This window comes from Triticum urartu, chromosome 7A, assembly GCF_056163025.1.
Source record: "Triticum urartu cultivar PI428250 chromosome 7A, HENAU_Tu73, whole genome shotgun sequence".
Classification (NCBI taxonomy): domain Eukaryota; kingdom Viridiplantae; phylum Streptophyta; class Magnoliopsida; order Poales; family Poaceae; genus Triticum; species Triticum urartu.
Genome location: NC_141879.1, coordinates 106424062 through 106434863, shown reverse-complemented (window position 1 = coordinate 106434863; position 10802 = coordinate 106424062). Strand labels below are relative to the sequence as shown.

General features: G+C 42.6%; 2 protein-coding genes across 2 annotated transcripts; one reads left to right on the top strand and one right to left on the bottom strand.

Moving 5' to 3' along the window:
* Nucleotides 1-4020: 4020 nt before the first annotated feature.
* LOC147958328 (AT-hook motif nuclear-localized protein 2-like) lies at nucleotides 4021-6166 on the top strand. The gene is made up of 5 exons (XM_087532090.1): nucleotides 4021-4617; nucleotides 5041-5093; nucleotides 5240-5368; nucleotides 5652-5813; nucleotides 6137-6166. The coding sequence occupies exons 1-5, from the start codon at nucleotides 4098-4100 to the stop codon at nucleotides 6164-6166; spliced, it is 894 nt and encodes a 297-aa protein (XP_087388216.1). The 5' UTR covers nucleotides 4021-4097.
* Nucleotides 6167-7563: 1397 nt separating this feature from the next.
* LOC125519930 (uncharacterized) lies at nucleotides 7564-9545 on the bottom strand. Its single transcript, XM_048684707.2, has 3 exons — nucleotides 8917-9545; nucleotides 8399-8664; nucleotides 7564-7733 (listed from the first exon to the last, which is right to left on the bottom strand). Exons 1-3 carry the CDS (start codon nucleotides 9435-9437, stop codon nucleotides 7693-7695), a joined length of 828 nt encoding a protein of 275 aa, XP_048540664.2. The 5' UTR covers nucleotides 9438-9545; the 3' UTR covers nucleotides 7564-7692.
* Nucleotides 9546-10802: the final 1257 nt, after the last annotated feature.

The following is a 10802-nucleotide window of genomic DNA, read 5'->3' as shown; positions in this document are numbered from 1 at the left end:
AACAAGAGCAAAACTGTTTGTAAAAGTAGATATGATGGAGACATATCATATGGTTTTTTCGTGAATCAAATAAATATGCAAAAACGGGAACTGGCACTGAGCATTGAGTTAATAAGTTAGTTCCCAAAAATGATATAAAATGGCATATAAAGTATACATGATTGACAATATAGTAGCATGAAACAATAAGAAATTATAGATACATTGGAGACGTATCAAGTAACAAAACTAGTCCTTGTTTGGAATTGTAGATATCAACGAGTACAACGTCTGTGTGTGGGGGGTGGGGGTGCAATAACTTGTACACTAAGTCGCTAGAAATTTGGGTGGCCGATCTCGATGGGGTGTGTCCAAGATTGGGTCTAATCTAGGTCTAATAACTATATTCTTGACTCCATCCTCTTAGATGTAAAAGTAGAAGTTGTCCCTCCTAATCTCGGCACTCTGCTATTGATACCCATCCTTGGGTCGGTTTGGACACCTTCCTCCCTTATGTATTCTAGTCGGATGCGGCTTCACCTTCAATCAGTTGGTCCTTAGGCCTTGTACAATGTAGGGTGCTTAGGAGAGGTGCTTGGAGAAATAAACCAAGCTTTTCTTAAGCACCGGTGCTTATTTGTACAGGATAGACGCTTAACTAGGCGTCTCTCCTATAGCAATAGGCACCAGTGCTTCAAAAAACCCGGTTTATTTTTCTAAGCACCTCTCTAAGCATCTAGCATTGTACAAGGCCTTACCTTCCTCTTATGATCTCTTGGCTTAGTACACCTTGATTTCTCCTTTATTTATGGTCTTCAATGGTAGTCCTTTTAGGCATTTATCTTTTTGGGCCAGGACTCCTCGAGGAACCAGATCATGGGTTCGGTTGACTTGCTTGGGCCGTGAGTCCTGCGAGGAAGAGCCCAAATTGGCATATCACCAACAAACCATGAAACTTATCACGCACATGACACAATGTCCGACCCAACTACCCATTGGGGAATCAACACAAAACTAGTGATGGATTCCACCTTACTACCATAGTACCTTGTCATATATTTAGTATTTATCAAAAATTTAATTGACACCACCGTATACCAAGCAGTACAAAAGGCCTCGCCCCTTACCCCTCGATGCTGCCTCAATCCTAGCCTCTCCCCTCAAGCCTCGTCGCAAACTATCCCTTCTCTATGTAGTACCTCCATCTCATGCCTATTCACAACATCACCTCCACTACTATCGAAGTTGTAGTGAACTCACTTCTTCGTCGAATTTTCATAGGATCCACTCTCTTAGTTTATTATGTCAGTGCTAAGTAGGTGAACCCACAACCATGGTCATGAGCGCAGGGTGGACGACCACATGGCAGATAGTCACGAAAATTCGATTAATGAGTTCATGGGGGATCAACTCGGTGATGATTAGGTCTTTGAGTTTAAGATGGCTAATCCCATGGCGGATCAGTTCAATGATAAACATGTTATGGAGTTAAAGGACACTGCCTCTAGTATCTTCGACAACCACAAACTCGGTGAGTTCTCTCCTATTTTTTCATCTTTGTATTCATACAATCTTTATTGTGATGGCCTTTCATAAAGGCGTCGAATAGTAAATTCGATGATGATGAATAAGTGAAATAGGTCTGTCATAGAGGGTTTTCTAGAGCACTAGAAAACCTATTAAATCCAATTCTTGCATTTTATCGGTTTCCACCCATTGTTTTCAATCTTCTAAAACTTGGAATGTCAATGTTGGCGATACAACCAGTTGCATTGGCGATCCATTGGGTGAGATCATGTCGTGCCTTCCTTCATCCATTTCGAGTCATGAAATCTCGGATTCACTCTCTTGCTCCCCAGACAAAATGTGATAAGGAGTTGATCCCTTGGTGAATTCCACTAAGATCCTAGTTCTATACCTAACCTCGACCTTCTCGTGACCAACGGGGGACTAGAATCATGTATCTCTTCTTGCAAGTATAGGGAGGAATAATTAGGTTTTGTCTTGTAGCATGAAAGCAGTTAGGGTGTATCATAAGTTTGCCTCAGTTCTTCCTCACAATAATGATGTTGAAGATCTGGTTGCCTCCTCGGCTCGTTGTCTACTCTGGGCGACGAGATTTTTTTTCATGTTTGTTGATGGATTCTTTGCCCTCTAAGAGACTAGCAAGTGAGAAAAATCAATCATGGATTTGGATATGGGGTGGTGGTTTAAAGACGATGGATCTAGTAATATTCTACTATCTCATCCACGAGATGTGGTGGACCCCGATCCAGGTTAATATGGGTTGTTTCCTGACAAGTGTGTCATAGTGACACGTGCATCGTTTCTTGTGGTGTGTCTATTCTTGGTCTCTCAAAGCCTCATTGGTGATGGTACTTTCATAATTTTGGCAATGGTGGAGGCTTTGCTTCTCTTCCAGTGAGCACCTCAATGAAGACCAAGGTTGGTGGTAGTAGTAGGATTTGGTGTGTGAAAGGACCCTAGGCCCCTAACTATATTTTCCTTGGAGATTTTCCTGTAGAATTTCTGCTACACTTGTCTTCTCCCAGCCTATTTAGCAATTTTTAGTGTGTTCTTACCTATACTGTGTATTTTAGTCAATGAAGGTGCAATTACTATGAAAAAATCTGATCATTTGGAACCCAAACCATTTCATCTCGAACATTGGCACGAGTGCACACTTACCAAACCCCTCCAACCTATCCTTAGCCATTGTATATCCAAAGATGGTTCATTTGAAAAGCTCAGTAGACTCAAACACATGGATCCATTGAAATCCAAAGATGGCACAACCATGAATGCAAATCCAAAGATGGGATCGTAAGAAATAAAAACCCCAAACACAATATGGCATTCACCCGCAAAAAAAGACAATATGAAATTAAATGAAAATCCAAAGATGAGATAATATTAGATAAAAACATTAAGTAAAAAAGAAATCAAAATATGGCATAACATTAAATGGAATTCCATAGATGGCCCAACATTAAATGAAATTACATAGATGGCATAACATTAAGTAAAAAAATCAAAATATGGCATATCAATAAATAATATCCAAAGATGGCACAACAAAAAATTAAAAAAGCAAAAAAATTAAAAAATTCCAAGGATGGCACAAAATCATTAAAATCCAAATAAATCATAACATTAAATGAAATTCCAAAGATGGCATAGCATGAAATGAAATATATAGATGGCATATCATTAAATGAATTCCAAAGATAGCATGAGATTAAATGAAATTTATAAATGGCATATCATTGAATGAAAATTTATAAATGGCATATCATTAGATGAATTCCAAAATGGCATAACATTATATGAAATTCCATGAATGTAATAACATTAAGTGAAAGGTCCAAAATGGAATATGACTAAATAAAAATCCGAATATGACACAACAAAAAGTGAAAATAGAAAAAAAAACAAAGATGGTGTGACAATAAATAAAATCCAAACATGAAAAACAAAAAATAAAAAAATAAAAATGGCAAACATTGAATGGAAAACAAAATTAGGCAAAAAAAATAACCACATCATTTGGACACATCCACGATGAACACTCAAGGAAATTCAAAAAATTTCTAAGGATACACGTAGTTGATACATATGTAAGCATCCTGAAAATAAAGTACCACGTAATAGATCTAAAAGAAAATATCTTCTCAGAAATAATGCACTAGGCCCCCTGGACTACATGATAATCATAAACCCTAGTGTCAAGACCACAAGAGTGACGAAAGATTATTGTGAGTAGTTCATGTGAATTCTATGTCTTTGTATGGTCTTCCTTGAAAACTCATCCCGCCCCCTCCCCTATATAAGCAATGGGACTGTGCATATTCTTTTCTCCATTCTGAATCCTCTTGTGGCTCTTCTTTTGTTGTAGATTTCCATTAAAAAAAATCTTTGAAGTCAATCTTCTTGAATAGGTTTGTTCAATTTTTGAGTAGTTTATACGGAAATACATGCGGAATCTGGAGGCTATTCGTTGTGCTAATCGCTAGTATTTCTCGTGTTTTAGGGATGGAGTAGTTTGCTCGGTCACTTGGAGGGGAGTTTTCTGTTTGTTTGCGTGTGTGTTTGTGTTGGTCTTTTTCTTTTGAGGCGAAATGAAGGGAGCCATGTCGTCTGGAGCGGATGAGACGAAGTATGGCGCAGGCATGAGCAGGAGCCCACTCCAGCCTCAGCTACAACCCATCGTTGGCGCCCGCCTGACCGCTGGCCACCAAGGTGGAGCTTCCAACTCCGCACCACGCTCGTCGGGGCCCGCGGCCGGCACTGCACACGTGCACGCCATGGGTGTGAGCTCTAAGCCACCCAAGAGGAAGCGTGGCCGCCCGCGAAAGAACACCCCGGAGGGCACCCTGCCGACAACTATCTTTCCGGCGCCATATCCTACTGGCGCCGCTGCTTTGCTGGCACCTGCTCTGCCCTCGAGCTCCACGTTGGGATTGCGCCTGGGCGTTGGGAGCCCCCATGCGCTACCAGCACTGCCATCACCGCTACCACCACTACCACCACCACCACCACCACCACCTGTAGACCATGGAACACATCCAGTCAAGCAGGCGAGGGTATGGCCGCCGAGCTCCATGGCCAGCAAGAAGCAGCGACAGATGACAGTAGCAGGTATATATTGTTCTTGCTTGCACTTAGAGCTCATGCCATCATCGCAAGTAGAGTAGCAAAAGGTGCATAGATGGATATGGTGGTATCTTAGTCCTAATACTCGTATATACAAATGACCACCGCAGGCTGACCTGATAAGCATGGAATTATCCATGTCGACTATTCAGTAAGGGTTGCCACTTGTTTGTCATAAAAACAGAGCTTTTTTGTAGATGTATTAAAAATATTAAAATATCATATAGGTGTTATTTCATTGCAATCATTCATATTGTGTTTTTATTCCCTCCAGAAGTATAACCGGAGCTTTGAAATTATATTTGTAGGATGTTACATGTTAGTTTAGTTCAGAGACCAATGTTATATTCAGGTTGCCAACATTAAGTACATTTCGCGTTTCTAAAATGAAATGGATATTTTTTGTAGGGCCTGCTGCGACTGGATTAATTCCTAAGGTTATCACAGTCCAAGGTGGAGAGGTAATTTGTCCCACCCTGATGATGCTCCAAGAGACATAGCAGTGCTCTAACAACAATTTATCATAGTATCTAGATACTAGCTATTAAAATATGTAATTGAAATGGTTCCTTTAAAAAAGATGCTAATAATGGATCCATGGTTTCAGGATGTAACAACAAAAATCCTCTCCTATTGTGGGAATGGGTTGGCAGTTCATATCTTCTCTGCCCATGGTGCAGTGCGCAATGTGACACTGCAGCACGCAAATTCTCCTCATGAAAGGGTCGTTTATGAGGTTCGCTCCATTGTTTTAGCTTGGAAACTGTACATTAGAAATCCCTTTTTGCTGGTGTGCTTTAGAAATATACTTAAGGTCCAGCCAAACTAGAGAACAATAAGGAAAACTGAAATGTGGGCAGTAGTTATTTTTTTTTCATAATTATTTTCTTTACCAGCATATTGCAATCAAAACACACCGTTTTGTAGTTCTGGTTTTCTGTAAAGGAAATGTTATTGTTTGACCTCTAGATTTATTTCCAAATCTGAACAATATCTAATTATATGCACTCAATATGCAGGGTTGTTTTCGCATCCTCTCTTTGTCTGGCTTGTATGTGCCATCCAAAACTAATGAACTGAGCACTCGAAAGGGTGGATTGGGCATTTCGTTTTCTAGTCCCGATGGCCGCGTCTTCGGCGGTGGGTCAGCAGGACCTCTGATTGCAGCTTCACCTGTTCAGGTTACCATCTTTCACTGGGAGTAACATGTTTCTAAAAGACAAAGATCTTTATATCATAGTATGTTAATAGCTCTCACTGCATCTTGCTCTGTTTTTTGAAGTAATTAAAGGATATATGTGCTTCCTATATTTGGAAAACTGTGATACCAATGTTCTGCCATATAATTTACATTCTATACATATTAATAGTCCTATGTAAAATCATTATGTGTTTCTTTTTATATGTAGCTTATTTGGAAAATGACATAGCTTTACGAAATACCCATCTATTGCTAGGGAGAACCTTGTGCTTTGTCTTAATACTTTGATTTTTTTTTTCACAGGTGGTCATTGGAACGTTTCTATCCGACTAGAAAAAGGAGGACAAATAGGCTCCAAGAGGTGGTCCGAATGGATCATCAAGTGATCCAGGATGCCCACCAAACTAGAGTGTCATTCAAAGATTCAACACCAGATTCTTGTTTCCAAATAAGAGCCAGCTTATATTCCTAGCTTTTCGCTCCTAGCTTCAAATTGATACTCTTTTCTAGTATTTCCAAATGCTTAGTTTTCGCTCCTTGTTCGCTCCAAATGCTTAGCATTCCGCTCTTAGCTCGCTCCCAATGCTTAGCTTTCTGCTCCAGGCCGTTTTAGTTTTCGGTCTTAGCTTGCTCCAAGTGTTAGGTTTTCAATACTAGATCCAAATGCTCAGCTTTTATCCTATCTCCAGCTTACTTGCTCTGATGATTTTGTAACTGGATGATGCTTTGTGATAATATAGTTATGAAACTTCAAGGTCATATTGCACACATCTGATCAGTCAAAACGTAAAAATGCCATTCTCAAGGGTAACCAGTATCCCAAAACTATGGTACCCTTTCTTTGGAACAAAGGAATTTTGCAACAATTGCCAGAACTCTAAATTCCTACTTAGTTAATTCCTTTTCTTCCAAACGATGCGCAGCTATCATACCGCTTGTATGCCTTATGCCTTGTTTGATACACCCAGTTTGCATGTAGAATTAGTTTCCCATTTAAGGAAATCAATATGTATCTCACACAACTGGTTGAGCAGAGCAATATCTGCTCTATGTATATAGCTGTCGACCAATCTGTATCTCACACAACTGGTTGAGCAGAGCAATGACTACTACTGTAAACGACAGTGACAAGTTGGCAAGGACGATGACAGTGATGTCCTATCGAATTGGTTTCAAACAAGGTCGATGGATCGGTCGATACTCAACACACCCTGAAAATAAATCGAAATATGAGGGATAGAGAGAGAGATAAACGAAATGTCTGAAGTTGTCATGCACACGGAAAAGAACAATGTAATACTTTGGTATTCTTACAGCATTGTGGGCTACAACCTGAATTTTATTCAAAAAATTTACCATAGGTGGAATCAAATATACCACACGCGCATGAAAAAACAAAAATGCAGCAAGCTGTGTCCAGGCGCATTAACCTCACCATGCTCAGAACTCTGGTCTCGGTAAAAACAAAAACTAATTTTCTGCTGATGGAATGAAACTTTCAGCAGAATAACGAAACTCAAGTGCTCAACTCACTGCAAGAACAGCCACATCTGTCTGTCATCTAAGAGAAAATGCAGCTAGCAACATTGAAGTAGTGGCCATTATCAACACATTACAGACTAATGTCACTGCATCATTGTTCAAACAGTTTTGGAATTTTAGAACCATGATGCCAACTCAAATAGGTTTCTTACTGTCAGGAGAACAAACCAAGTTGAGCTTAGCTAGCAGAAACACAACAACTACTGGGTTTTCCTGAACCAGTATGTCAACGGAAGGAACTGAGTTCTAATGTCATCGTGTCCGGGGCGGCGACACTTTTGAAGGCGACTTCTAGGGGTCCCGGCTCTGGTATCTCTCTACTCTGCATCGACATCCGCGTACCGCAGCGCCGCGTGGGCTGAATTAGCAGAAAAATAGTTAAGCAATTAGGCATCATGTGTCATAGGTACTGCAACAAGTCTAAATGAGATGATCAAAAAAGAAAGCATATGTGCAAAACCTCAAAACAATGTAATGTGTTACAGTAGGCTGAAAAACAGAAATCGTTATCCTCTCTGTGAATCTGAGCTAGGCAGTCCGGTTTTGGAGTTCAGAAGTTTTCCACTAGCGGCATATATATGATATTAAATTGAACAACTGAATCATCTGAATCTAAGCACCGTGTGGCATCAAAACTAATAGTTTCCATATCATAGTTCAGTGTGGATTTTAGACTTATGAAATGACTTTCACCCCAACAAACTAGCCTCAGACAACCTTCTAGCATAATGTGGTGCCTGTTGAACATCTACTGATTTAATTCAGCAACTTTTACTATGTGTATAATCCTAAAGCAGTTCAGATTCCTAACTGAAACAGATTAGCAGCAAAAGTTTCCGTAAACAAACTGTTTTTCAGACTACTCGTTTCGATTCAAACACTGTTTTCCAAGCACGGGCAGATTAGCACTCAACTGACATGAAACCCAAAACATCCGATCCGGACAAGTTCAAGACTGGTGCAAATAAGAGTTTCTTGCCAAAGGAGAAGAGTAGGAAGTTGAGGATATGGAGGGGCTCTCACGAGGCGTCCCGGCGACGACGACGACGATGTGGAAGCTCTGGCGGTTGCTGGGAAGGTCGACGATGAGTGGGAAAAGCCGGCCATCACGTGTGGGGAGGCACATGACAAGGTCGGCGACGCCCAAGACTTGGACAGCGTTCAGCAGCCTGGCCAGCTCCTCCCTCAGGCGGAAGACGGATCTCCCCCTGAACATGTGCCAGCCGCCGGTGATGGCGTCCCCGTGGATGTCCCGCCACATGTATACGATCTCCCGCGACAGCAACATGGTGGCGGTGGGGAGGGTAAGCTGCAGTTCGAGTCCCAAGTCCCAACATTGTCAGGAGATCAAATGCGAATTTGAGACGCGGAAGCCAAAGAAAGCGCAAATTTGACAAGAACAGAGCCAAGAATTGCTCCCAGGCGAATGAAATTAAAACGATTTGCGATCTCCGCGGTCATATTCCGATGCACGTTAACGACATCCAATCCAAGAACCCAGCTCGCGCAAATTCGACCGGGAAGAATCGAGAAGCGGGCATGGCGGACTCACCCTAGTCGAACGTGGAAGGGGAGGCATGGTCTCCCTGACGGGGATGGGCTCCACGACCCAGTGCATCATCGTGCTCATGTCGTAGATGCCGTTGATGTAGCCGACGCTGGCGCCGTTGTTCCAGGGGAGGTACTTCCCATTGGCGCGGAGGCTGCCGCCGTTGAAGTGTTGGAGCAGGACGTCGTCCTCGAATTCCGTCCGGACGGCCAGCCAAAATACTGCTTCCGCCTCAGGATGGTGGTAGCTGCGCTGCTCGACGCGGTGCCCACGGTGGCCTAGCGGTGCCGGCGCGCCCGTGCCGGCGAGGTACCGGCCGTAGGCGGCGCTGTGGAGGAGCAGGAACGGCACCCGCGCGTGGGGGGGCTGGTACAAGTGCACTGCCCAAGCCGCGTTCATCGACGCCCGGCGGTGGTGGAGGGAGACGCCTTGTCCGTCTTCGTCGGCGTGCAGGTACGTGCCGAGCTCGCGGCTCCGCAGCCGCAGGTGGTGGCCGTGGTGGAACTGCTCCATGGGTCGCTTGAGATGGACCTCTGCAGAGCAGAGGAGGTGGGCTCTGCGCGGTGGAGACGGAGAATGGGTTCTTGGTTTCTTGGCGCTCCGGCGACGGGGGGAAGAGGAGCAGCGAAAGCTGTTGGTTGCGACGGTTACGTTCGGGCGCCAAGGCTGAATATTTCAAGGTGCCTGACGGCGTCGCTGGGCTCAGCTTTCGGCACTAGGTGGGCTTGTGGGCCGTTAGCTAGGAAATGTAATATCTGTTTCTCGGTTAAGCTAAAAAGGCCCAATGTCTCAAGAAAAAGCTAAAAAGGCCCGTTTCTCTAAAATAAAAGGCTAAAAAAAGCACAGCCGCCGTCGAGGTTCATCGTTTGGGAACTAACCAGGGGTGACAGCGCAAGGCTGTAGCGGACACAGACCCAAGCAAGTGGTGCGCTAGGTTCTAGGAGGTGAAGCCTACGGTGGCGCAAAACTAATTGGTGCATTAGTGATTGTGAGCAAGGTTTTGGTTATCGAATGGGGCATTTTTACCGAGCGGGGCAGGTAAACGTGGTTACCACGGTTACCGCAAAACTGTGAGCAAATTTTGAACGAATGTCAAACGAAATTTATAATTCATTTTTGAATTTAAATTCTTTCAAAATAGATATAGATAGCACTTGAACTTATATTTGTCTTAAAAAGGCTACTAGCTTAGTGGAACTTTGTCTACGTGTGCGTTGTGAGGTGCTGCCATACTTTACTGTACATTGAGCATATTCAACAAATTCAAAAATATTGATTTTTTTGGCTCGAAATGACCATTACTGAGGGGAGCCAAAATATGTGGTAACCATGGTAAATCTTGAAATTTCAAGCGGTAACCAAAACCCTGGTTGTGAGACATGGTGGACAGCAGTGCATAACTGTGCCGAAAAAAAACACTTGCAAGCAGTCATATTTTGCACTGTTTGGGGTTCTGCGAGATTGGGTTGCAAGAGGATACCAAGCACTATAGGCGAGCAAATGATCAATTTGTAGTGTTTAGGGGCGGCATTTCGTTCAAAGAAGTACAATATTGGTCTTGCTTGAAAGATACGGTTGCGTGGAGTTTGAAAACTCAAATTATTCATAAATTAGACCTTGCATTCTAATAAATTTATAAGCATTTCGAATTCCGAAGAAAATTTTTAAATGCCAGAATGATTGACGTAGGAAATAGAATATGGTGGGAGACAAAGAATCTAGCAAATTACTTCTCTTGCACCTGTCAAATTGTCTCTCCCGTGTCATAACAAACAGAGTGATGCTTGGAGCATGATGACATAATATAAAAAAGCTAAGACCAAATAATATGTTCGAACCCTGTCATTTTACCCTTATTAGCAACAATAGAAATATGTG